Source organism: Miniopterus schreibersii, assembly GCF_964146895.1.
Source record: "Miniopterus schreibersii genome assembly, chromosome: 8".
In the NCBI taxonomy this organism is placed as follows: domain Eukaryota; kingdom Metazoa; phylum Chordata; class Mammalia; order Chiroptera; family Miniopteridae; genus Miniopterus; species Miniopterus schreibersii.
Genome location: NC_138109.1, coordinates 24,635,474 through 24,662,586, shown reverse-complemented (window position 1 = coordinate 24,662,586; position 27,113 = coordinate 24,635,474). Strand labels below are relative to the sequence as shown.

General features: G+C 46.4%; 1 protein-coding gene across 1 annotated transcript; it reads right to left on the bottom strand.

Moving 5' to 3' along the window:
* RIMKLA (ribosomal modification protein rimK like family member A) lies at positions 1-25,271 on the bottom strand. The gene is made up of 5 exons (XM_081144608.1): positions 25,038-25,271; positions 9,974-10,204; positions 6,498-6,584; positions 5,232-5,435; positions 1-3,756 (listed from the first exon to the last, which is right to left on the bottom strand). The coding sequence occupies exons 1-5, from the start codon at positions 25,198-25,200 to the stop codon at positions 3,266-3,268; spliced, it is 1,176 nt and encodes a 391-aa protein (XP_081000734.1). The 5' UTR covers positions 25,201-25,271; the 3' UTR covers positions 1-3,265.
* Between the last annotated feature and the right edge of the window lie 1,842 nt (positions 25,272-27,113).

Genomic DNA, 27,113 nt, shown 5'->3' with positions numbered 1-27,113 from the left:
CCTCTTTCCTGCTGGAATTCCAAATGATCCCAATTCCTTATTTCTCTCACTAAAATGCCATAAGGCTATCACAGTTCTTTCTCCTTCCCTTCCCTCATCCCCGTGCCCAACTGTCATGCGATGCACTCTCAGCTGGGAGCAATGAGCCTGCAGTTGTGACACTAGGAGCTTATCATCCACTTCCATTGCGTTCTGGCGACCCCACACCCACCAGCAGTCAGACAGATACATAAAGACATGTTCCCCAAGTGCAGGATCATATATATTCTTAGTGACTGAGCTATTGGCATTCAAGTTCTGACCAGTTTCAAGATGCTGCTACTAGATAATGGGAAGACCGTATACAGACACTGTGGTTTATGTTACATAAGACTGTTAGTTGGAATACAAGAGTCAAGAGTTCCAGGTTATATACGATGCATCCAGAAGGCTGCTCAAATACACAGTGAGCCTTACTCCTTCCAGGTGGTAAAGCCTCTGAGAAGCTGCATCCTTCTTAGGGTCCTTACCATTGTTCCGTGAGCTAATGCCAACTTCAGGGCCTCTTCCTTTCACTCCCTCAGAGGAGGGGTGAGAAGCTGTTATAAAATCAGATGTGGGAGGTGTTCTTCCACCACCTCCCACATAATACAGTCTCATCAATGAACTCCCTTCCACCTCAAAGCACCCCCAAGAGCTAAACAGGCATCTTCCCTAACTGAAGAACAGAAAAAATGGGGGCACAGAGACCACCTGATTGTACAAGTTCAATCAGGTGTATAAGGAGAGAGCCAGAACCAGGACCTGGCCCTGTGCCCCATGTTCCTCCCAGCAGGCCTTGTGGGCAGCTGTGACATGTGGCCCAGCCACCTGACTGTTTTAATGACTGAGGCTCACAGAGTCCACAGCTAGTATGGGAAACCTGGAGGGGGGCTATGATCCAGCTTTCTCTGCTTCCAGACAGGTCTAGGGTCCAAGCGATGATGCCAATGACTACAGATGTCACTAGCAGCTGGGAAATGGGCCCCTCTGACACATCTGGAAGCACTCTCTAGCTGCTCTGCTCAGGATAGGGCCCACTAGCATGCTTTTAGATAAAGTGGGAAGACTGGACTTACACTAAACAGTGAGAATGAGCGAATGCAGTTTCCAGAGGTCATTTGATTCCAATGTTTACACAGAAAGCATCTGGCCAACTTGAGAGAGGAGAGACCTAGGACTATCCTTCTAAACCTACCCTGAGCAGTAAATATAAGATACATGTCGTTACCTATATAAAGATGAAGTATTCCATTTTCAACTGTGTAAGACACGTTACTAAGGTTACAGTTTAGGGGCATGCACCCTATATTGGACTGCATTTAAACTACACCTGTGTAGTGTGGCATTGCTATTATATGGCGCTGGACATTTTCCAATTGTACAACTGTTACTTGGTGAGATCTGATTTTAGCCACAATATTTTAAAAGCCAATTTCTATTTGTGTGTTGTGAAAAAATGGAATTGTTTGACCTTATGCACACTTTACATTTACAGCAGAATAAGCACAGGCATTTATACACCCAAATGGGCGCTGTTGCCTTCACAGTAGTCACCTTGGGAAGATGTATGTTTAGTCTAATGAAGCTGACCTTACTCAGAACATCTCCAGAACTGTCCTTGGAAACTGTCTCCTTATAAGCTTTCCTCAATGTTGTTAAGTCTCGAGAAATGTTCTTTTTAATAGCCAATGAGCATTAGAAGAAAAATCCGATAAATAAAATGGGTGATGGCACATAGGTCTACCTCTGGGGAAGAGTGGTGTAAAAAACAAGACCTGACTATAAGGCTGAGTTCTCTCTCCTTGAATGGTTTCAAAGATAACCCCAAGCAGGAATTCTATGTGTTCTTGGCACATGCAACATCACAGCTCAAGAGGATGATCTCCCAAGGAAATAACCCTGATTATGGTACCTCTTGAGTGCATATGTTTTGGTGTATTTGGTTAAAAAGGTAGCCTTGCTCGTTTGCAGTCATACTTCATATAGCAGAAGTGGAACACTCCCTTTCCATGACTTCTCCCAAGGGGAGGCTCTACATCTACTGCTTGAAGAGTTGAAACGAAAAGCACTTGGTGTCACATCTACAGTATCCAACCCCCCCAAATGTGCAATGAGTAAGTCCTGATACCTGAGTCTCCCCAGTTTGGAAAGGTGGGTAAGGACAGGTCTCTGGAACCCGAATGAGACTAGAATGTTAAGGGGATTGGAGTGTGTTTCTAACGGCCCTATCTACCTAACGGGCCCACATACCAACTCATATAAGAAAACCTCCTACAGCTAAGCAGTGTCCACAAAGGTTCAGTAGCGGAGGGGGAAAGTGATTCTCTTCCAGTAGCTTTTCATGATATAAACCAATGGCTTCTAGATGACAAGTGAAAATTGTCCATTGAAAAGAAAGTCCATGGTGTCTGGTCCTAGTGCACACTTAAGAAATAGACGGTGTGGCCACTAGCTCGTTGAAGTGCATTTCCAGCTGAGGCCAAAGGCAGCAAAGGTGCAAGAGGCTGCTGGCAGCAGGCTGGCGTTAGTTGAAGCGGGGTCTGTAAATTCGAAGCGGCAACGCCATCTGTAGAATGCCCCAGTTACAGAGCAGGACATTTGCCAACCACTGAAGTCGAAGAACGTTCAATTTTACTTTCTACAAAGTGCTTCGTTGAAAATGCTAATGAGGAAGCTCCCTAGGACACCATCTCCTGAGTGTCAGAGAAATATGGTCAAGATGGTGATGGATGGGGAGCAGAGGTCAATCCTCTAATAGTATTTGAACTGTGTACTCTCCAAGCATCACACACACACACACACTCTCTCTCTCTCTCTCTCTCTCTGAAAAGCACATAGCCGCAGTCACATTCCACCTCTTCTGCACACGCCTCCATCGGGTGGTTGCTGTGAGAACAGTATTTTCAGGAGCCGTTCCCAGTTAATGGGCTCTGCTACTAAAAGCCAGAAGCAGCAGCACAGAGTCAGCGCCCTAAAATCAGTCGTTATGGCCGAGTGCTTGCAGCAGACCTCTCTCTCAAACTGATCAGGCGGGATGCTGTTCCTGGTGTTTTTAGATGAGCCTTTGTAAAAACCACAAAGCTAGGCCGTTTGCTTAAATCATCCTTAGAAAGAATGCTGAGTGCCCAGATGGGATTTCTAATTTCTGTGCAAATGAAATCACATTAGTCCAGATTTTATTCATTCAAAACTACTAGGGAAGCAGTAGGATTTGGTTTAAATGCTGCCAACAAAAAGCAGGAATTCACTTAAGTTTTAATTCGGAAGCAATCCTGTTGTTAATGTTGTAGCTGGGCTCCGGCAGCGTGGGGGGTGAGGGCCCCTTCGTGCTTGCTGAGGAGCCCCGGACCTCTCCCAGTTCAGGCTCACTCTCGCTAGAGGTAGACCCATTGTTGACGGTGTAGATGCTCTCTGCAACTCCCTGAGCTGAAGCACAGCCGTCTGGCTCGCTCTTCTCCCTGGTACTAGACAGTCCTGGGAGGACGGCCATCTTCCCAGTCTGCATATTTGGCAGCAAGGACATGGCATAGTCTGCGATGATCGCACCCACGTCTAAGTTGCATGCCTGGTCGAAGGCGAGGAAACCCACGTTGGCGTTTGCCTCACACACCACGAAGGAGCCATCGTCCATGATGAGGAGATCAATGCCACAGAAGTCCATGCCCAGGATGTTGGACACCTGAATAGCCAACTGCTTGCCTTGTTCTGTCAGCGGGCACTTGACGCCCACACCACCTGTGGGGAAAGCACAGTGACGTAATGATGACATTAGACACTGACTAACAAGTCAAAGGACCCTTCGAGGAGGAGAAGGAGGGATACTGAGGAAGGGCAGCGAGCATTTTCATTGCTCACAAAAGGTCTGGAAGGAAATCAGTATGCCCTTTGGGAAAACAATATAGTCATTTTTTATCTAGAGTCTTAAAAATGCTTATATCCTCTGACTCAGTCATTCTACTACTAAGGAGACAATCTATGTAATAGAGAAAAAGCTTGATGCAGACAGATGTTAATAAGAGAGTTATTTAAAATACTGAAAAATTGCCCCGCTGGTGTGGCTCAGTGGTTAAACATTGACCGAGGATCCAGGAGATCTTGGTTCAATTCCCCATCAGGGCACATGCCCAGGTTGCGGGCTCGATCCTCATTGGGGGGCATGCAGGAGGCAGCTGACCAATGACTCTCTTATCACTGATGTTTCTATCTCTCTCTCTCCCTCTGCCTTCTTCTCTCCGAGATCAATAAAGATATATTAAAGTAAATAAATAAATAAATAAAATACTGAAAAATCATTGTGTTTGTGATCCCATAGGAAAATACATAGGATTAAAGACTGTACAGTAAGTATAGCCATAACTATGCAAAAGAATATTAGAAAAAGATTGGAGGGAATGATGCCAAAATGTTAACATTGGTTGTCTCTAGATGGTGAGATTAATGATAATTATCTTTTCATTTGACTTTACTATATTTTCCAAGTTTTCTACATTGAGAATGTATTCCTTTTATAATTAGAAAAAAACCAGAATTAACCTATTCTTTTTTAAGTAGAGAGAGCTGGAGAGGCTTGAGACAAAATCCGGTACCAAGGACAGAAAGAGTCTGATTGCCCTGACTATAGGTATTTCTTTCATATTACCAACATAAAAATTCATTTAATGAGGTTGACAATAGCTTTCTGCATCGGGGACAAGAATTTGCAGTCTTCCTGGAACATCTTCATTCACCACAACAGGAAACAAGCTTTACCAAACAGGTTCATGGGGCGGGGTTAGGCATTCGACCCAAACATACACTGTAGCTTTCTAATAACATCATACACATAAGAAAAACGGGAATACGTTCTGCCTCCCGTCACTGCCTTAGTTTAGACCCTCACTATTTCCTGCCTGAGCCGTTACAGCAGCTTCCATACTTGTCTCCACTGTGTAAACCTGACCGCTAAGTCCTAACACCTACAGGACAGGGTTCAAACCTCAGTGTCCCCACAGCCCTGGCCTGACCTCTGCCCCGGCACTTACACCCTGCGCACTGCCTGCTGCTATGGAAAGGGCGCGGTTCTCATTCGTGGCTGACGGTCCTGGCACCTAGCAGAGGGTCTAACTAGATAGGAGCGACCCGTACACATTTACTGAATGGGTCCCAGCATCTAATGAAAAACCCCGGCGGCTTCCCAGGCCCCCAAGCAGCCGCTGAGCCCTGACCCTTACCGAGAGAGCAGTTGCTCTGCATCCGGCCGTCTGTGGAGCAGCGAAGCATAGAGCCTATCACCTGGCCCCCGACCACCACCACCCGGATATCTTTCCCATGTGACTCCTTCACGTACTTCTGGAACAGGTAGGGCACGTCGTGGCGGACCAGGTGGCAGATGTCTGAGAGGTGATGCTTGTCTCTTGCAAGGAAGACAGCTTTTCCTTCAAGAAGAAAGACAAAAAACAAGAGAAGGCGTCAGAGAAGCCTCTGAACCCTGTGCTGGCCGTCCTGTCTCCTGGTCCCACACAGTCACCAATTCTTTCTGAACCTGCCTCACTTCTATCCTTTCTATTTCTCTGACTAGGCTTTTGCTTCCTATCAAATGGCTATAGAACCGTATTTTCTCTTGATTTTGCTCAGGTCTTGATGTTGACCATCTCCCTCTACCACCACTCTTATCAAAATAAAACAATAATGTATAAACTAAAACAAACAATACTACTACTACTACTACTACTAATGTATTCCAAAAATACAGAGAAGGGCTCCAAATAAAATCCTCAGGAGCTAGTCAGTTCAGTTCCCAAAGAGTTAGTTATTAGCCTCTCATCCCCCTGAGGAAGTGGGTTAGGTAGGGTCCATGTCTAACTCGCTTTTCCAGAACCATGGACAAAGTGCTATGGAAACACAAAGGGAAGAGCAATTCCATTTGCCTGGGAGGGCAGGAGGGAGGCGGGAGATGCGGGGGGAAGGGAAATGACACGTGGAGCTGGCCTTAAGGACGAGCAGAGGCTGACTAGAGGCTGAGGAAGGCGGCATTCCCAGCAGAGGTTTACGAGGAAAACGCACGGCCTCAGGGAGAGAGCAGCTGGGATGGATACGGGGGTGCTGTGGCCAGAGAGGCTGCAAAGGAAGCTGGAGGCTCTTCCTCAGGGGCCTTCAGTGCCCTGAGGAGGAATGTGGACTTTGTCTAACAGGCAGCACAGGCTCTTGAGAGGGCTTTTCAGCAGGGAGTGACAAGAACAGATCTGTTTCAGAGGAATTACTCCCCCAAAAGAAGAGGGTGCACTGGCAGTGAGTTAGGGCAACCAGTCAAGTCAGGGGTCTGCCGCCACGTCCAGGGAAGGGATGAAAAGGTGGGAACAGAGGGGAGGGGCAGAGGTAAGGAGAAAATGGCAAGCTCCTCCCGGGGAGCTCTGCTGCTCCCAGCGGTGCTTCTCCCTGATGAGGGTCTTGTCCCGGCAGAGCTGCGGCCCTAAAGGAAGCGCAGGAGCAGCACTGACCCTGGTGTCCTCGTGTGCTCTTCACCACGACCGGGTAGCCCAGGGGCTCAGCTTCATCGATCATTTTTGAAAAGTCCTCATGCCCACCTGCCAAGAAAAGGTAAAAGTCAGCGAAGGTAAGGCTGACGGTTGGAGAGCGCTCAGCCTGGAGCTATTCTCTCAAGGCCTGCTATCCCTCTGCTCAAAGCAATTCGAACCCGTTCAATCCGACAGGCATGCATTGTGTACCTGTAATGGAAGAGGGAGCAAAGAGATCAGGACACCGGCATTTATCACAGACTTCTATGCAGCACAAGCTGCACATGCTCCAGGTTGTGTAATCCTCTCACAGTCCCACAGGCAGGGCAGGTATTTTTCCCTTTATAATGGCTGCCCAAGGCAGAATTCTAAGGTGGTTCTGGTCCTGGCCGGGTAGCTCAGTTGGTTAGAGCATCATCCCAATACACCAACATTGTGGGTTCGATCCCCAATCAGGGCACATACAAGCACCAACCAATGAATGCACAAATAAGTGGAACAACAAATTGATGTTTCTCTCTCGCTCTCCTTTCTTCTCTTTAAAATCAATAAATAAAATTTAAAAAGAAAAGATGGCTCTGAAGATTCCTACCTGCTGGTGTACATACCTGGTATAACGCCCTCCCTTGAGTGTGGGAGGGACCAGTAAATACAATGGGATATCACTCCTGTGATCAGGTCTACTTTCAGTTACTTAAGAGAAGATGATTCATGGTAGGCCTGACCTAATCAGGTGAGCTCTTCAAAAAAAGGTGAGGCGTCAGAGAGGAGTTCCCTGCTGGCCTTGAAGGAGCTAACTTCCATATTGTAGAGAAGGCCATGTGGTAGGGATAGGGGGCAATTTTAGGAGCTGAGAACGGCCCTCAGTTGATAGCCAGCAAGAAAGGGGGTGGTCCCTCAATCCCTACCACTGCAAGGAACTAAATGCCAACAACCAGTGAGCTTGGTAGACCCCAGATCTCAGGTGAAATCATGGCCCAGCTACCCCTTGATTTTAGCCTATGGGACCTGAGCAAAGAACCCAGCTATGCTGTGGCTGGACTTCTGATCTACAGAAACTGTGAGAAAATAAATGGATGTTATTTTAAGCCGCTAGGTTTTTAGTAATGTTATATAGCAATAGAAAACCAATACCCAAAGAAACCAAGCCTGGGGATTTGACTCATCCAAAGTTAAGGCAAGACTCAAAAGCCTACATTGACTCCACTGTACTCCTTCAAGTCTTAATTTTTAAAACATGAATAATAATGTATATTACCATCTTTCTAAATTGTTTTTACAAACTTTGCTGGATTTCCTACACATTTGCATCTCTGGGGGACCACTAGTCTGCCTACCACAGGGGGTACTGCAGTTCATCAATTTTTACAAAGCAAAATACTCTGCAATCCTAATACCTGTTTTGTTCACGTAAGTGCTAATGGTTTTTTGAAAAAATGAAGAGGCGTTGTAGATAATTAGGGGCATCTTCAAAAGAGGATGTTATATAAGAAGGTAACTCCCAACTTCCTGACACCTGCTGATAAATTCAACTCCTCTCTAGCCCTCCTCTTTTCCTTCCCCCCTAATACAGAGAAAGAGGGGTCCCTATCGCAGGCCATCCCTGCACCTGTGCCTCGGACCCCTTTCCCTCTCACCTCCTCAGGGATCTTGCACCACTAAGTGTCCCCTCTCTGCTGTATCTTCAACTTTTCCCAGTTCTTAATTCCATCACCATTTTAAACATACACAGTTTTCTCCCATCCTAAACAAGTAAAACCAGTTCCCTGACCCTGCCTCATTCCTTAACTGCAACTGTGTCCCTACAGTCAAGCTACGTGAAAGGGTTTCCATTTCCTCACTTCCCATTCATCTCCTCACCCTTGATAATCAGGCTTCTCTCCCCATTAGGACGCTGAAGCTGTGTCCATTAAACGCCCTGCTGCTAAATGCAACACGTGCCTCAGCGCTTACGCTGCTTGTCCTCTGAGAATCAGTCAGCACTCTTCACTGTCCCAGCCCCACTGGCGGCTCTTTCCGCGGCTTCTGTCATCTCTCTTCCCCTCACCTCTCCAGCTGCTCCTGCCTCGGCTCTTATGCAGGCTCCTCTTCCTTTACCCATTCCCTAAGGGAGTCCCCCTGGAACCCTCTTTTATTAAATTTGATTATTGTATTGTGGTAGAACATACATAACATAAAATTTGTCATTTTAACCATTTTTGGTGTACAGTGTAGACTTATTCATTCTCCATACCCCCCCCCCCCCCAGACATCCCATCCATTCTTGCGACTTCACTTAACGTAATAAAAGCTTCCGCCTCCCTAGCCTACACTTCTTCCTGGAGCTCCAGGTCCAGCTGCCTACTGAATATTTTTACTTGCACCTCAAACATGTCCCAAACTGAAATCGTCTCTCTCCCACAATCCCTCACCCCCTACCCGCCAATGTCTCTCCTCTCCCACGTTTCTAGTCTCCGTGAGCGTTCAATATCACGCCTGGTTGCCCAAACCAGAAGCCAGTCACTCTTAATTCCTCTCCATGCCCCTCCTACCCAATCGATCATCGTGTCCTATTATTTCTTTCTCCTCCATAAGTCCTGAATCTGTGGATTTATCTTCGTTCTTACTGTGGCCGCTTTTGTTTAGACCATCACTGCTCTTTTGAATGGTTTGAAAAGGCTGCCACTACATATCTTGTCTTTACTTTGCTTCTTTCTGCTGAATTCCTTCTTCATAGTGTAGCCAAAGTGATATTCTGAACTCTGATCAGGCCACCTCCTCGCTTAAAGCCCAGGAACTTCCTGTTAGTCTCAGGATTAGCTCTAGTCTCCTTCACATACTGTATATAGCGTATGTAGCTACCTCTCATCTTTCTAGCCGTGTATCTCAACTCAGTCTCCCTTACGTTCTACAAACTACTCAAAATACCACCAACTGGTCACGCTCCCTCCTGCCTCTAGGTCCTTCCATGTTCTCTCTGCTTAGACTACTACCCTGCCCCTTCCTTTAGCTGGGTAACTTCAGCTTAGTTTAGATATTATTTCTTTTGGGAAGCCCTCCTCAGTATCTTCTAAACTCCCTGGGAGTTCTCCTATGTATTCTCTTACCACACTGCACTAACTCTTATCATGGCACTTGCTACACTGCACTGAACTTGCCTGGTTACTTGCTGTCTCTGCCTCTGATGACCCGGGGATGCCTCGAGGGCAGGACTCTTACTGCTATAGTCCAGTGCCCAGTATGGTGGTTGGCACACAGTGTGCACCGGATACATGGTTAATGAATGAATTACAGAGAGAAAGAAGTAAAGGCATTTCAGACAGGGGGAGTGGCCAGGATAAAGACTCAAGATGTTGAATGACCTAAGATGAACAGCTCCATACTGAAAACCAGCAAGACATTTGAGGCCTACTGGGGACAGAAAACACAGAAGTACAGCTGTGAAAGATAAACGTCAACCCTATTTCAAGGACACTCACCATAGGAGAAGGTGTCTGGCATGGGGACTCCATGTCCAGCCAGCTCTTGGAATGTCCAGAATTTGTTGACACAATTTAAAATGCTCTGCGGGCGGTTGACTAAGCGGCAGCCCAACTTCTCCAGGTGTCGCAGGACCGTGATGTCACTGTCCGACTGCAGAAAGGGGGTGGACACCCGAACAAGCACCACATCTGGGTAAGAGGTGAGGGCCTTCTGGTTCAGCTGTAGGCCTACAATCGAAGGACAAAAGTGAGCTCTGTGTTGCCGTCATTTAGTCCCACCAGAAGAACTGGTTCCAATAGACTCCTTAAGACTGAACCCAGCGGGAAGACAACCTTGGAAATGGCACTTGGATATCCTGTTGTAACGAGAAAGCCACAGTCAACTCTACACGCCAAACAAATGGGCAGAGCATGATTATGAGGAAGCACAAAAGGATGAACAGGAAAAAAAAAGGCAGCATATCAAGACGAATCCACATTAGAAGAATCCACAGGAGACAGTCCAGTCCAGCCCCTTCCTTCCATAGAGCCCTAGCAGGACTCCAAGTACGGTGCGCTGAGGAGGCTGCAGACAACGAAAAGGAAGCACCATGGCCCACTTCAGGGGTCCTTACTACTCTTCTAAGACTTACCCATTAAGTGTATCTGAAATACACAGGCATTTAAATGATTTTTATGAACACAATGAAGGCAAAAATGTCAATGTTAAGTGAGGAAAACAGGGAACAAAATTATAAATACAAATTAGAAAAAGCTGAAAGGAAATACAGCAACACTTTAACAGTTGGTAATGGGATTACAGGTGATTTCCTATTTTATACTTATCTATATTTTCCAAAATGTCTCCAAGTGCATATTACCTTTATAGCAAAAAATTTTTTTGAAAATCAATCTACTACAAATCAATTCAATATTAAAACTAGGAGGCATCTGAAGACAATTGATCCATGCAGCAAAAGAACCTGAATGGGTATTACACTGGGTAAACTGGGAGTATTAGCTTGAAGTGAGGACTCAGAGGAACAGGAGTGTGGTCTTTAAGAATCTGTAGGCGACTATGGAGAAGGGCTATTTGGCTTGTCTATGACCCCAAGAGATGGAGCTAACCATGAGCTATCCATGTCTGTTTATTTCTGCATCCCAGCCCCTAGAACAGTGCCTGGGGCATGACCGGCACATGATGTCTTTTGAATTGTACAGAAGCTATGGGGAGATAGATCTGGAATCAACAAAAGGGATACTTCTCCAGTGCCTTAGGATGGAAGGGGCCGAGGCTCCTGGTCACCTGAGGATGGCACAGAGGGAATGCAAGGGTCAGATAAGTTCACAGCAACCTGCTCGGTCTCTTTCAACCTCGATATCCTATGGTTTGTATCCCTACAGGTAGTTATCTGGGTATCTGTGGTGCACCAGCATCCGGGAATGGGATGATGGAGACATGAAATGGATGTGAGAGTAATGAGAACTGAGTTCGGGGAACAACTTGGTCTGCCTTAGTGAACCTTAAAGGAGTTTCCAAAATACTCTAAAGAAAGCCTTTGAGACACAGTTTGAAAACCATCTTACAGGCTTTAACCGAAAGCACCTTTTATTTCAAAACGTGATATTCTGGCCCTGGCCAATGTGGTTCAGCGGTAGAGCTCTGGTCCATGCACTGAAGGGTCCTGAGTTTGATTCCTGGTGAAGGCCACGTACCTGGGCTGAGGTCTGCTCCCCGGCCCTGGTCAGGGCACGTTCAGGAAGCAACCAATAGACGTTTCTCTCTCTCTCTTTCTCTCTCCCTTCCACTCTCTCTAAAAATCAATGGAAAAAATACCCTCAGGTGAGGATTAGCAACAACAAAAAAGTGATATTCTGCACAGTCATATGATTCCAAGAAAACAAAAGGTGCTAAAGGAATTCCCCTTTCTCTATTGGGGCACGAATAATATTAATACAAAAACAACAAGAAAAAAACAAACAAAACAAAGCAAAAGCAACCAAACAAAAACAAAATCAGGCAGACAGCTCTGCTGGGAGGTGGGAATGTTGAGGGGGTGGAGGGATTAAGCAAAAATGCAAAAAAGAAAGGAGAAAGAACTCATGGATATGAGCAACAGTGCAGTGATTGTGGTGGGGAGGGGGGTGGGTGGAGGTGGAAGAGGGTATAGGGAGATAAATGGTGATGGGATTTTAAAAAAATAAAAATAACTAACTAAATAAATAAATTAAAATTAAATTAAAATTTTAAAACCACAAAAACAAAGTATGGATCTAACTTGCACCGTTTCCCCCCATTTCTAGGAGATATTTTGTCAACTTAAAAAAGGGGGAGTTGCTGTAATCATTAAGAGAAATTGTTTGTAGTACTTCTGCTGGCAGTGTGAACACAAGGAACGGGCGCACAGTTCTCATGGATGGCTCATGAAGAACGTTCAGGCTATCCTCGCTTTGCCACTGGAAAATAGCAGCATTTATGTATGCCTTTTCCTTTGCCACTTCTAGGCCCTATAGGAAATCATATGAAGGGGGTTGGGGGGTGGGAAAGCAAGCCCTGTATAGTATCCTCAAAACTGACAGGAAAAGAAAGACAAGTGTTCAAGTTGATGCAAATGGTGAGAAAATGCAGAACAGGCAGGGAAAAGGCAATGGCCCAGGACAACACTACATAATGAGACAAAATATTAAAAAATGCTGCGAAACTATACGATGCTATACACAGTACGTAAGGCGCTGGCATTAGCACTGCACAAACATTCTGCGAAGCGAGGAAGGACAACTGATGGAGATTTATTATCACTTGATGAGAAAACTGGCTTTGCAACAGAAAAGTGACCTAGAGAAATGAGAAGCAGCAGAAACGTCTGGCTTTTAAATTCCAACATGAGACCACAGATGGACAGTTACACTTCCAAATGCGAAGAAAGGAATTCAATCATCTCTGGAAATACCAACCACAAGTGGACAGAGACAGCTCAGCCTCAACAAGCAGATTCACATATACCTAGGAAGTCTTACCAGGACTTCATCTCTCTTCTCCAAAGGTAAATCTTTGGGCCTGGCTCATTCCAACTGAAGCCTTTAATAAATGAAGAATGGAATGGGTTAAAGTGTAGCTGAAAAGGTCTACCAGTTAGACAGGTTTGGGCTTTGGCTTTACCAGCTGTCCAGCTCTGTGCAGAGAGGGACACACCAGGTTTAGGGATATAAGCAGGACTCACACAACCAGCTACTTCTCTGCCCATTGACGGCTCCAGTATTCTTGTTATGGACAGCTTCACTTGTCCCCTATTCATTCCTGTCCTCTGCTGTCTAAACCTAGTTTATATCACCATTTCTAAAAAAGTAGCAGGCAAAAGGCTGCCACTCACTATGGCTTCAGTGGGGACATCAGTTCCACACAGACATGGCTAAGAACAACATGGGTTTAGGCTGGCCCTTGCAAACCTGTCGGGGAATTCTGAGACTTTCAACCACTTGAGTAATCCCTCTCCCTTTCTTCATTCATCTCTATCCTTAGGAAAGGACCTGATAAACTTAATACAGGATGGACCTTAATGTGTCACCCATCCCATGATCCACTGTAATCTACAGGCTTCAAGCTAAGGGAGTGAAGAGCTGATGCAAGGTATCAGAGGGCAGGTCTCTGCTTGGCGGCCAGTGAATGGAAGGGAACCCCTCAACAGTAAGAGGTTCGTGCCCTCAAATCACAAGGGACTTCATGAGCTTCAGTGCCCTAGTGCTCTCGGGCATCACCTTGATCTAGGGAGCAGGGCAGGGAGAAGGGAGCTGAGTTGCTTCTGGGATATTTGGGGGTCTCCCAGACTCCTAGATTGGGCTTGAGATTTACTATTTAGCCCCAATAATATTTTCTCCATATCACTTCTAAAGAGAATAATCTACTCTCATGGGCAATTATGTTCTGATTTCCTTTTGAACTCTCTATTATTTATATTTGGAAATATTTTAATGTATTTAAAACAAGATAGAAAAATGCGTAACTTTTCCCAAAGAACCGAGACTGTTTTCTAATCTATATATTGGGTTAAATTAAGTTAATCCTACAAAACTAGACTTGTGCATTTGTATGTACAACAGCAAAGAAACATACTTTATAATACAGAGAAATAGTTTTAGAAATAAACAAATCATTATTGGAACATAGAGCTCTAAAAATTAAAAACCACTCTCAGTCACTCACATGAACAGAGGGATGAGGCATGAATAAAAGGTGTGGTCATTCAGATCTGAATTTGGCTAGCATTTTACTAAGCACCTGCTGTGTTTTAGGTACTTTGCTAAGAACTTCCACATATATTATCTCATTTAAATTAGAGATGTCTGCAATAGATCTGACTGTAAAAGTCTTTGCCTTTACACAGAACTGATACATAATGGGTCCCCACCCTCTCAACCTGTGCACACGCAGCACTAATTTATGTGCACACACACACACACACATACAAACACACACACACCCCACCCCCTTAGCTTCACAAAGAAAGCTTCAAAACTAAACTGGTTTCTAATATGCCAGGAAAAAACCCTCATATGCAAAGGAAACAGCTGAAACAAGAAAACAGGACACCGGAGCATGAGAGCAAGCCGGGACCTCAGTTACGGTGGCACTTAGAGCCATCATATGCCAGCAGGATCAGGTAACGGCAGTGGCTGCTAGCGAGGCTCTGAAAGTTGTCAGAAAGGAATCAATAATATAAATAAAGTAAGTGGATAGCCCATTAAGGGCTTCACATTATGTTGTGTTATGAGGAAGATGTGTCACCCGAAACTTGATCGCACGCATCGCATGCTCCAGGTTTTCCCTCAGTTCTTCCTGCCCAGCCCTCAGCATTTTCTCATAAGGAAAAGTTATTTTTATTCTTAGCAAGGAGATGCCATTGTCACTCCTCCTGCCCTTTTAAAGTCCTTTGTTACAATGCCCAAAGAAATCTCCACCTCATTAAAACTCACAGTGAATATGTGGAAACTTTCTCTTTCCACCAACTGCTGTCTTGAGGTCATTTAATTCAAAGTAACCTTTACCGAACCGTAATGAGCGAGATGCACTACGAAGCAGGCACACAAACACGAACCAGGAGGTCTTCGCCTACCTGGAGCGTACAGTCTCCCCATGGAGAAAGAATTATACACGAATATTCATTCATTCACTCACTCAACACACATTTGTTGTCTCATGCGTTCATTCAGCCAGCATTTACTTAGCACCTACTCTGGGCCAAGCCCAGCGCTGGTGGGGGTGCCCCAGAAGCACTCCCAGAGAGGACCCACGTGCAGGAGGTTTATGATCGCCGTGGTTAATGTCAGGAAACACTGTTAAGGAGTGGAGGAGGGAACGAGGCCATAAAGGGTGTGTTATCAAGTGAGCGACCACCCTGGCAACTGAGGCTTAATCCCGAGCAACAATAAGACATGGTTCAGTGCGCACACCCCAGTTATCCCACCCGGGGAGTGGGGGAGCTGGCGAGATATAATTTTTAATGCGCCAACTCAGTCTTTGGTGGAGAGCGGCTTCAGGGGTGTGGTATTAAAACCCTGGCCCTTCTGGTTTGCCGTGCATGTGTGGGCTAAGTGGTCACACTCCTGTGACAGGGGCAAGCCCTCAGACAGAGATTCGCCTGCTGATGGTAAGGGCAAAAGGGACATGGGAGGGCCCACTGGCAGCTAAGGAACAGGCACCACCTTAAGGGCTGGGAACAGGGGTTAAGGTGTGTGAATAAAACAAACAATATTCCCTGGAATTTAAGAAAGACAGCACACAGCTGTGATTAATGCCACTGGTGTCCTCTGCAGAGCACCTAGGTATTAAGAATGATCAGTCTGGCTTGGGCAGGGGCGAGGAGAGGAGGCGACCTTCTACAACACAATGTGAGAAGTGGAGGGAGCAATTAGGTGACTACCTCCCGGGGGAATCAAGGAAGGCTTCAGAAAGGAGATGTTGACTCATGGTGCCTCTGGGCTCAGAAGAAATGTATAAAACTAATAAATGTATAATGTCTACCTCTCAGAAACAAATCAATAGGAACAGCATGGCATCTTATAAGCACTGAGTTCAGGGATATCTGATATCTCAGGGCTAACCTATTTTTAAAGGCATTTCAAGAAGTTGAGATATGAGATGAAAGACAATTATGGCAGAGTGGCCTCCAAGTCAGAGGCCTGATGTAATTCCTTGCTGTCATTTAACAGCTTGGCAAGACAAAAATCTCTCTGGGTCCAGTTCCTTTTCTGTAAAGTGGAAGGGTCCCAGAACTTGGAAACCTCCCCCTCCCAAGCCAATCCACCACCCCTCCCCACATCACCTACTGGATCTTTCTTGTAACCAGGAGACAAATCTCATCAAGTCCTTCATCCCTTTCATATCAGTCACCCAAGACTCCAGTCTCCAAGGCCATGTAATTTCCCTGAACTCCAAGCTCCGCCTGGCTCTGACTTTGCTTTTCTACTCCCACCTTCACTCCTTCCCATCTCCACTGTGCCCTTGGGCACTCAGTGGGCAGTCAATCCCTTACCTTCAACCTTCTCAGCGAGTGTCCCCTTTACCTTCTTTTTCTGGGTCCCACTGAACCCCGGCCTTCCCCAGTAACACTGCTTCCCCAGCAGCTCTCCCAAGTTGTGGCTGTTTCCTCTCCCTCATATCAGGATTACTGGGCCAAGAGGCAGGAGAGATGTGCTCCTCGCTCCTCACTGTGGCTTCCAGAACCTTCTCCGCCTCTCCTCGCTAAAACACCCAGCCTGACTCTCATCAGACTTGTGCAAGTCAGCTAGCAACCCCAGTCACTTCCCTCCGTTCGGGAAGCTTTAGCTTCTCACTGATTCTCCCCCGGGTCACAGACATTGGTGACGTCAGTATCTGTGCAGAGAACTCTCCCAATGCCCAGGTCTCTGTTTCTTAACCTCCTTTTTTCCAAGGGCCTTGTCCACTGCCCCACCTCAGCCACCCCTTCCAGCTACAGTCTAGATCTTATGCACTCATCATAATTCCAATCTCCAACCACTGTCTCCTATCTTCCTACCCCAACTCCAGCCATACTTTGACCCCACCAGGAACTACCATGCATGGACCCCTCCCCCGCATTTTCACTACCCCTCACCCCCTTCATACCCTCTCTCTCTCACCCTATTTAAACTCCATAGACAAGCACCATAACATAAACCCTCAGATCCTTGTACGAGCTTCCTGCTTGGCTGAATCACACCCCGGTTAGGCTGTTCCAACTCTCTCTATGCTGTGTGCCCTCCTGTGCAATGACACCAAACCTGGTCTCAAGGGCATCCTTATTGCTGTGTGGCAAGCATTATATTTCCCAAGTCCACTCACTCACAACCCTACACAACTATTTCACAGTTTCTCTTCTTGCCTGGAACCTTCACTACTTCCTCCCTCCTTCTCATTCTTTCTATTTCAACGAGAAAAACTGAAGCAATCAGAAAAGAACTTCTCTATAAATTCCCACTGTTACATCTACTTGTGCACCTGCACATGTGCCATACGGGTTACCTTCTCTCTTATTACAAAGGCTGAAGGATCCTTGCTCCTAGCTTAGGCCAACTCCTTGAAACATGCAATGGATCCCAACCCCTCCAGCCCACTTAAGGCACTGCTCTGGCAATTCACCTCCCTCCTACGTTGCCAGTTTCTCTCTTTCTACTGGATTACTCACACCAACATATCACATGCTGTTATTTCTCCTTCTTTAAGAAAAGCTTCTCAAACCCATCTCCCCTTTGAGCAAAGTCTCAGTCAGTTCAAGCTGCTATAACCAAGTGCCATAGACTGAGTGGCTTAAACAACAGACATTTCTTTCTCACAGTCTTGAAGGCTGGAAGTCTGCTATCAGGATGTCAGCGTGGTTGAGTTCTGGTGAGAGCCCTCTCCCTGGTTTGCAGAGAAAACAGTTGCCTTCTTTCTGTATCCTCACAGGGCAGAGAGACAACAAGCTCTCTGGTCTTTTCTTATAAGGGCACTAATCCCATCATGAGGACCCCACCCTAAACCTAATTTCCTCCCAAAGGACCCATCTCCAAATATGATCACACTGGGGCTTGGGACTCTAATATATGAATTTGGGAAGGGACACATTCTAGTCCATAGCAAACTATCAACCCATTTTTCACCTTCCCTTTATAACAAAACTCTTAAGACAGTGTATACATTCAATATTCCCATCAATTCATTAAAACTGCTCTTATCAGGGTCACTAATACTAACTCCATATTGCTAAACCCAATGGTCAGTTCTCTTTCCTTATTTTACTTGGTCTACCAGCAACATTTGACATAGTTTGATCACATCTCCTTCTTGAAATATCTTCTCCACTTGGCTTCCAGGATACCACTCTCTCTCCTTCATTTCTGTTACTCAGGATTCTTTGCTGGTTCCTCCTTCACTCCCTGATCACAAACACTGTTGTGCCCCAGAGCTCAGTCCCTGGACCTCTTCTTTTCTATCCATAGTCACTCCCTTGAAAGGTGTAAGGCGATACTCCGACTTCTGATATCTTTAGGCCAGGGCTTTCCCCTGAATCCCAATCGGTCTGATAAACTGCCTACTTGACATTTCCACTTGGATGTTTAATGGGCACCACAGAATGAGTCCTGATCCTCACCTCCTGCCCAAACCTACTCCTCTCACATCCTGTCCACATGAGGAAATGGTCAACTTTATTCTTTCAGCTCCTCAGGCTGAACATTTTGGAGTCCCCCTTGACTAGTCTGTCCTGCACACCCAACATCTGACCCAGCAGGCAAACCCTGACAACTCTGCCTTCAAATTATATCCAAAATCCAGTCACTTCTCACTCCATCCCCTGAAATCATTCTAGTCCAACAATCACAGTCTCTCACCTGAACTGTAGCAAACACTTCGTAAGCGATGTCTCTGCTTCTGGCCTTGCTGCCATCAGCCTATTCTCAACACTGTGTGCAGAAGGACGCTAGCACGTGGTCACCCCTCTGCTCAAAACCCTTCAGTAATTCCCAGGTCATCCAGAGTAAGTCAAAGCCCTTCCATGGCCTACAAGGCCTACATATCTGCTCCCTCTGCATCCCTACCCTCCAACCTCCTCTCCTAACGTTTGCCCCTTGGCTCGCTTGGCCCTGGTCACACCGGTCTCCTTGCTATTTCCTCTTGCCTGCACTACTCTACTCCCAGATATTGAAATGGCTCGTCCCTCACCTCCTTCAGGTCTGTACTTGGACATCATGTTCCGGGAGAGGGCCACTCCAGCCACCCTATCTACACTGCAATTCCTTCTCCAGCTCCAGAAATATGCTATCCCCCTTCCCTGCATTCTTCCTCCTTAAGCCCCTTTCACCAACAAACTATATATTTTACTGGTTTGTATTCTATCCCCTCGTCTAGAATGTAATCTCCTTGAGAGACAAAGATTTCTGCCTATTTCGTTCTGGTGCCTGGAACAGTATCTTACACATAGTAGGCAGTCAACAGATATTTGCTGAGCAAATGAAGGAGTAAAATCATAGTGAGGGTGGAGAGCGTGTCTGTTCTCACTGTCCCCTGTATCTCGAGTCCCTCACACAGTGCGGGGCACAGAGTAAGCACTCAGTTAGGATTTGTTGACTATGTAAATGAACAGGATTGCTGTGAAGATTAGGACACAAAAAAGACATTAAAGTATTAATACTAGAGTTACAGGAATGAAGAACCATTATTCCTATTAGTTCCTCAATGCAAAGTAACTTAAATTTAACACTTTCTCATAGTGGAGTCCTTGTTACTTTTTAATAGTGAAGGATCACAGAGAAAGGGATTCAGAATTTCAGATGTTATAGGCGTTTCTTAAAACAATTCAAACCTCTACCAAGGCGATGCGTCTCGGAAGTAAGGTGGCCAGGGAGGGGCTGCAGTGAGAAGCTAGAACTGACGTCCGTGGGTGTCAGTGCACCCTGCTGGTGAGGGGGCGACAGGGAGGTGTGGATGGATAGGGATGGCATGGACTCTGACGATGGCTATCGCCCTTCCGCCAGGCAATTCTAACAAATTTGGTGGAAGTGTTATGGTAGCAACAACAGGTGGTTCAGAATCTATAAGGATGGCTTTGAGGTCCACTAAGGGTCCTGATCTATGGTTCTAGAGCTCTTCCCAGCACGGCTCACGAAATGTCCCTAAAAACCGTTAGAGACATAAACATAAAATACACATCCAAACCCCCTTCAGTCCTTGAGGTCAGCTGGCAGATATAAACGGGGACTCATGGGGTACAGCATATCCATTCAGTTTGGAAACAATAAATGGTAGGTGCTTCCACCCACTGTGTGACCTTTCTGCTAGTACTGTGCGGTAGTTTATTCAGATTACAGGGAGTCAGGCACAGGCCTTCAGCAAGGACTGAGGTTACAGCTCGCCTCTGCACACAAAGGTTAGCAGGGTGCCCTTTACTGCGAGTGTTCCCTTGCATAATAATGGGAGCCCCCCCTTTCTCCCTGAGGCCTCCGTTGTCTTTTGGATGGCTGCAATAAGACCATTTCCTTCTATAAATTTAGTTAGGATTCTCCCTGATCCAAACCTTTTAAATCTTATTCACCTGATTACAACAAAGAACCAAGTACAAGTATCCCAGAACCCTTTAATTTAAAGAACCTGACCTAGAAATTGCCATATGGCCACCAGCTTTTAGCTCTGAAAGTAAGGGAAGGAATGCTGAATCATTCTGCTCCTCAGAGACAAACTATAACATACTCCGATTTCCAGGTCAAACTTATTTTTCTCTGTCTTGGTATCTGTCCCTGAGCTTGTGACTATACTTGTTTTTTTGAAAGTCAATCGTAAAAACCTGTGGGTGGTCAAAGACCTTAATTTGCACTAATGACTCTGTCCTCAGATAATGGCTCATCATAAAAACATTTACAAACATTTACACATCCAATCATGACTTCCCAAACACAGAAGCTAATTACAGTAAAAGTCTCATATACTTCAAATTAGCCTTTAAAAGGCACCTCACTCAGTTATCCAACAAACATTAACTGAAGGCCTACTGTGTGCATTACAGAGCATACATTTGAGGAATCCCCATTTAGTGGGAAAGAAAAGATAAATTCTGTAAATAGATAAATTACAATAAAATGATGAATGCTATCTTAAAAGGTACGTGCAATGTTATTTGGCAGCAGATGGAAGAGAGAGGCTGCTTGGGGGCAGGGTAGGGAGTTCGAGAGAGACTTTAGAGATGGCTGATATGAAGGATGAATCAAAGTTTACCATGCAGGGGGGAAACTGGACCAGATGGGCATCTCAGGCAGAGCCAATTTCAGTACAAGAGGCAAAGTGAAGTCAGTGTAGGCTGATGCATGGGGTTGGAGTGGAAGGGAGGAAACAGAAATTCTGGTTCTGCTGAGACCAGATTTACTGAGTATTAGTCCTTACTGCCAGCCTGGACACCCTCATTGACGTTTATGAGAGTTAACATGCAAAAAGAAACTACAACTGTGCCTGGCACACAATAAATACTACATATATAATGCTTTGGCTATTATTACGTGCATTTTGGTGCCACATTCACCACCATCTCATTCCCAGGGTTGAGAATAATTAATAAGTATTAGTTGAGTGAATGAATAAATGAAGAAATTGAGGTTTCTAAGAAGGAAATGAAGATGGATATGATTCTCATGATGCTACAACCAGCAGAAGGGTGAAGGGCAAGTGTTTTTGACGGGATTGCTTCTAGTCACCTGAAGGTCACTCCTCTTTCTCCAGTAGTCTGTCCACCCAAATCTGTGCAGGGGAGGGCAGATCACTGGGTTAAAAATAATCATCATAAAACCTTGCATTTGCATAGCATTTTCATTTACCTGTATCATCTTTAAATTAACTATGATCTTTAAATCCAAAACTTTGCATCTCCTGTCTGAATCCTACTTCCAGATACAGCCTGAAATTCTAGCTCTGGATTTGGGCCTCCACAGATGGAAGCTCAGGGAAAGATTTAAGCAACTGCTTGAGGCACTGACTCCTTTATCCCCCCCTTCACCAGTCTCAAGAAGGAACAGAAAGGAATAAAGGTCTGAAGACTTTGTAAAGGCATACGGTACCTTAACTTCCTAAACTATAAAATGGCTTTGTGCCCTGGCCAGTTTTGCTCAGCGACTTTGCAAAGTCACTATCTAGGCTCAATTTAATTCAATTTGGTTCACTTCCACATCTACTGAGAAAAGTATTATAGGTTGCAGATGTCCCAAAGCATATTTTTTCCATATCATGGGGATGGGAATTAGGACATCACATTTTAAACTATGGGCCTGCTGCTAACTAGCTGGATGACATCGAGCAAGTCACTTCTTCTCTTTGAGCATCAGGTTCTTCATCTGTAAAATGAAGGGGTGAGAATGGATGATCTCAAAGTCCTTCCCAGCTCTCACATCCTATACTTCTCAAATGGGAGATAGCATCCATATCATTATAACTATCTATTTCTATATTTCATAGCCAGTACATTCTAGAGGTTTTTTTCAGAGGGATATTTTGCCTTAGCAAATTGCCAAGGGTTTTCTATCGTTTGATTACAGAAGAAACTGGGAAATAGAGTCCATAATCCTTATTCATTCAACAGTGTGAGTGCCTGGGATGCACGAGGCACTCCTCTAGGCACTATTCCAGCACTGAACAAAACGAACGAGCTCTCTCTTCTCAGGGAACTCACTTCCTTGTGCTTTAATTAATCCACTGCACAACAAATAAATCTTTTTTTTAAATCTTTACCCGAGGATATTTTTTCCATTGTTTTTTCAGAGAGAGTGGAAGGGAGAGAGAGACAGAGAGAGAAACATTAATGTGAGAGAGACACATCGACTGGCTGCCTCCCACATGTGCCCCGACCAGGGCTGGGGATCCAGCCTGCAACTGAGGTACATGCCCTTGGCTGGAATCGAACCCAGGACCCTTCAGTCTGGGGGCCAACGCCCTAACCACTGAGCCAAACCAGCCAGGACACAAATAAATCTTTTGATTGCTTTAAAGGGCAGAAACAATGATCTAATGTTTGCTTTATGTGTTGTGATATGTGTGTGGCTATTTCTGAACTAGCAAAAAATTAAAAAATGCATCAAAAAATACCTGTTTTCAATTTCTCCATGGACCAGGCAAATAACCATATAGCTTTTGTTGTAGTTTAAAAAGTAGTAACTCCTAGTTGTGAACTGATTGAGAGGCACATGACTTCATTAAAATTTTAAGACACTAAACCAAAGGATTTAAATGCTTCCTGCAGCTCTAGAATTTAATTTTCTATTTTTCTAGGGCTGATTCTTCAAAATGAGATTTTAGATATAAAACAGAGAATTTCCCTACTCTTTCACAGCACGTGTGATGGGTCTGTAACAGGAGCATGTGAAATTTTGGTTACTGTATCTAAAAAAGGCATCATTATAAACTATAAAATAAATAAATAGAATGGAGAGCAAGCAGCCCTGGCCAGTTTGGCTCAGTGGTTAGAGCACTGGCCCATAGAAAGAAGGGTCCCAGGTTCGATTCTGGCCAAGGGCACGTACCTCGGTTGCAGGTTGGATTCCTGGCTCTGGTTAGGGTGTGTGCGGGAGGCAACCAACTGATGTGTTTCTCTCACATGGATGTTTTTTTCTCTCTCTGAAAAGCAATGGAAAATATATCCTCCGGTGAGGATTAAAAAAATAAAAAACGAGGCACAAACGAATCGATCCTGGGGTTACAAGACTTATATACTACGTCTAGATCAGCAAAATATAACAGATTGTCCCATTTAAGTATGGGACTGACACTGAATTTTAGAGCTAGAGGAATCTTAGCCCTTGATTTTATAAAATAGAAACCTAAGATTCAAAGACATAAACGGACTTGGCCAAGGCAAAGCCAAGATATTTGTTAGCAGCAAAACTGTAGTAAGAATCCAGGTCTGCAGATCCCCTGTTCTGTAATTATTTCTACATTAACTGGGAGTTCTAGCAAGTCAAGGAGAGAGGGAGATGGTACCCTTGTATGGTTGGCAGACACCATTTGTTAACTCAATGTAAGATATCTAATGTTTGCAGTCTATCTCTCCAACAGGCTATACAATCTGATATTACACATGAAGGATTTAGATACACTTTTGACAGATACATTCCACTAAGAAACAGATAGCATTCATTCAAAATCTCATTTGTTTAAGTAGCCAGTTGGGAGTTTGGAATCCCTTCCCCCGCCAAAGAGAAGTAACAAATTATGAGCTTATTTAAACAAGTACGGTTGAAATAATATGAAGGGAATCCTAAGAAGCACCCTCCATTGGGCCCAAACCCCCCTTGAGCCCTAGACCCCCCCTCAAGTGGCTGCAACCCAAGGGAGAAAGCTCCTAGACCACGGATTCCTCAGTCAGAGAGTGCTTTGCATTAAGGATAATTCAAGATACCTCAAAACATTATTAACCTTTTGAGGTCAGGGCCACAGACGTCGACCATGTCTTAACCAAAAAAGTCTCTTGGACACGGCGGTGGAGAGATCAGTGAGACCAGAATGGTGTGTCCCTGAAACCCTGGCTTTTCTGGAATCAGAATCCAGCGTCTTCAGGGTAGACGATGAGCTTTAAGAAAACCCCTCAAAGAACAACCCTCCCGCTTTCCACTCCGGGGGTGACTCCAACCTGCCTCCGACTTCTCCCCACTGGCAGGTTCCAGTTTGGGGAGAATATTCCAGGTAGCGCATTCCTCACGCTTACGCACTCTCGGGAAACTTTTAAAACACTCATCTCCGTGGAAATTTTGTCAATGTAACGTGGGTTCCTGTAAATCTTAAACTGGCAGGGCACGGACGCGAATTTGGGACCAGCAGCCCGGTTGTCCTCGGACCTCCAGGCGCTTCAGGGAAATTCGCGTTGCTCCCAAAACAAAGTGCCCGAAGTAAAGGAACGCGGGCGCTCCCCCGCGGCGCCGGGGCCGGCGGTGGCCGAGAGGAAATCTCAAGGTGAGGCGCCGCACCCCACCCAAGGGGGCCGCGGGGGGGCCGCTTTCGGGGGCCCGCAGGAGACTCGCCCGGGCAGCGGCTCTCGGGGCCCCGGCGCCCCTCCCCCCGGGCGCCCGCCCCGCTCACCGAGGCGGCCGCCGACCACGGTGACGGCGATCTGGTCCAGGAACACGGCGCGGAAGCGCACGCCCCGCTCGGAGCAGCGCTGCCGCAGCGCGCGCAGGATCTGCACCTGCGGGTAGTCCTCGCGGATGCGCCGGTCGGTCAGCAGCCAGAGCTGGGCGCACATGGCGGCGCGGACCCCGGCGGCGCGCGGCGCTCCCGCGGGTGCGCCCGGCGCCTCTGCAGCCCTGACCCCGCGAATCCGCCGGCCGCCAGCGCCGCCGCCGCCAGCCAATCAGCGCGCGGCGCGGGCCGGAGCGCGGCCGGCTGCGGAGGCGCCTGCGGCGGGGGAGGGCGCGGCCGGCGCCCCGGGCCTGCGGCCGTGGGGAGGGCGCGGGGGTGGGGCCCGGGGGCCCGGGAGCCGGGGCCGGCAACCGCGAGGCTGCGAGTGCGCGTCCTGCCCGGGACCCCGGTGGGCGTGGCGCTGCCGATCGGGGTGGGGCGGCCGGCGCGGCGGGGGCCGGGGCGGGGCGGGTCGGAAGGCGGCGGGGCAGATGGACTCACGTAACGGTGAGCGGCGGGGTGTGACCCAGAGGGGTTCGCGAGCATGGGGGCTGGAGTGACCGGTGGCCCCCTACAGCGCTCGGGCGGGGCCTCGGGGACGTCCCAAGGGGGACTCGAGCCTGGCGAAGGTCACCCGGCGAGGCCCCCAGCTGGACCCTCGCCTTGGAACTCTGCCCAAACACTGGCCCGAAGCTGGAGGTGCGGACTGAAGGGGAGTCGGGTTTTAGCAGCTGGAGGTGGGGACTGAAGGGGAGTCGGGTTTTAGCAGCTGGAGGTGCGGACTGAAGGGGAGTCGGGTTTTAGCAGCTGGAGGTGGGGACTGAAGGGGAGTCGGGTTTTAGCCGACTCCGGTTTAGGTAGTTTGAAGGTGCGTTTCTCAGGGTCTCGGGTGTCCTTACATTGGACACCCCTCCTAGTTTGCAGCAGTTCTGGGCCTGAAGAACCTCAATGTGATGAAAACGGACCTGGGACTGCCTCCTTTTTCAGCCAGGGGGACCGCTACCACTGGCTGGTCCTCCTCCTCAGCTCATACCACTGAGTCATCTTTAAGCATAATCCTTGGTCCTGGTCAATTACAAATTCTGTCTGCAAACAGCGTTTGAAGCCAGACTTTCCTTCTAAATAAGGGCTAGACTGAAGTTAGCCATCTTTTGAGATTGCATTTGTTCTTCCAGCTCATCAAAATATAGGTGGTGGTGGAGGTTTTGGCTTAGGGAAGCAAGAGTAATTTCAAGGCAGGCCCAGCAATGACAACTTAGAAATGGGGTAAGATGTCTCGAGTAAGATATAGGTTTCATTGTAAAGTAAATATTATGGAGGTGCATGCATTTACCCACTAAATGTGCATTTGGGAAAGCTCTGCCTAAACAGAATTTCAAGATGTAATTCTTTTTCAAGCAATGTTAAGTGAACCCTTTTATGTTACAAAATCCCCCCCCACACACACACACCACTGTATTTTCTTAAAGTAACAGTAACCTAGTGCCTTATGGATTAGTAACTTTCAAAACTCTCTCCTAACCACAGATCAACCTGGAACACTAGAGGCTCTGTCTTCTACACAGACCATTTCCTTGATCTCCCATTGTACATATTTTCCTGACCCTGATGCTTCCTACTGAGCTTCTGCAGTATCATGCATAGGATGTTTATAAGATTATCAGAACCATAGTTTCCTGGAACAATTTGAGTCAGTAAATTTAGTAGTTGCTTAAAACCCATTTTCATAGTCATCTACACAGACTGCAATGTTTGTCATATTCAAATGGCTACCAAGATCCCCAAACCTAGGCTTGAGGAGATCAGGACCTGAAGATCCAGACGTAACCATCACTTCCTCACAGCCTTTGCTCTTCCTCACTAGGAGGCTGCTATCACCTCTGATCTCCCTTCTCCAGGCTGGGTAATTGAGGTGAGACAGTGGCATATCCAGTTAGGAAACGGCTACATTTGTATAGAAAAATGTTTTGTTACAGTGTCAAAATTCCTCAAGAACAGAGGTCTATCCCAGGTATAGGATTATTTTCTAAAATGTAT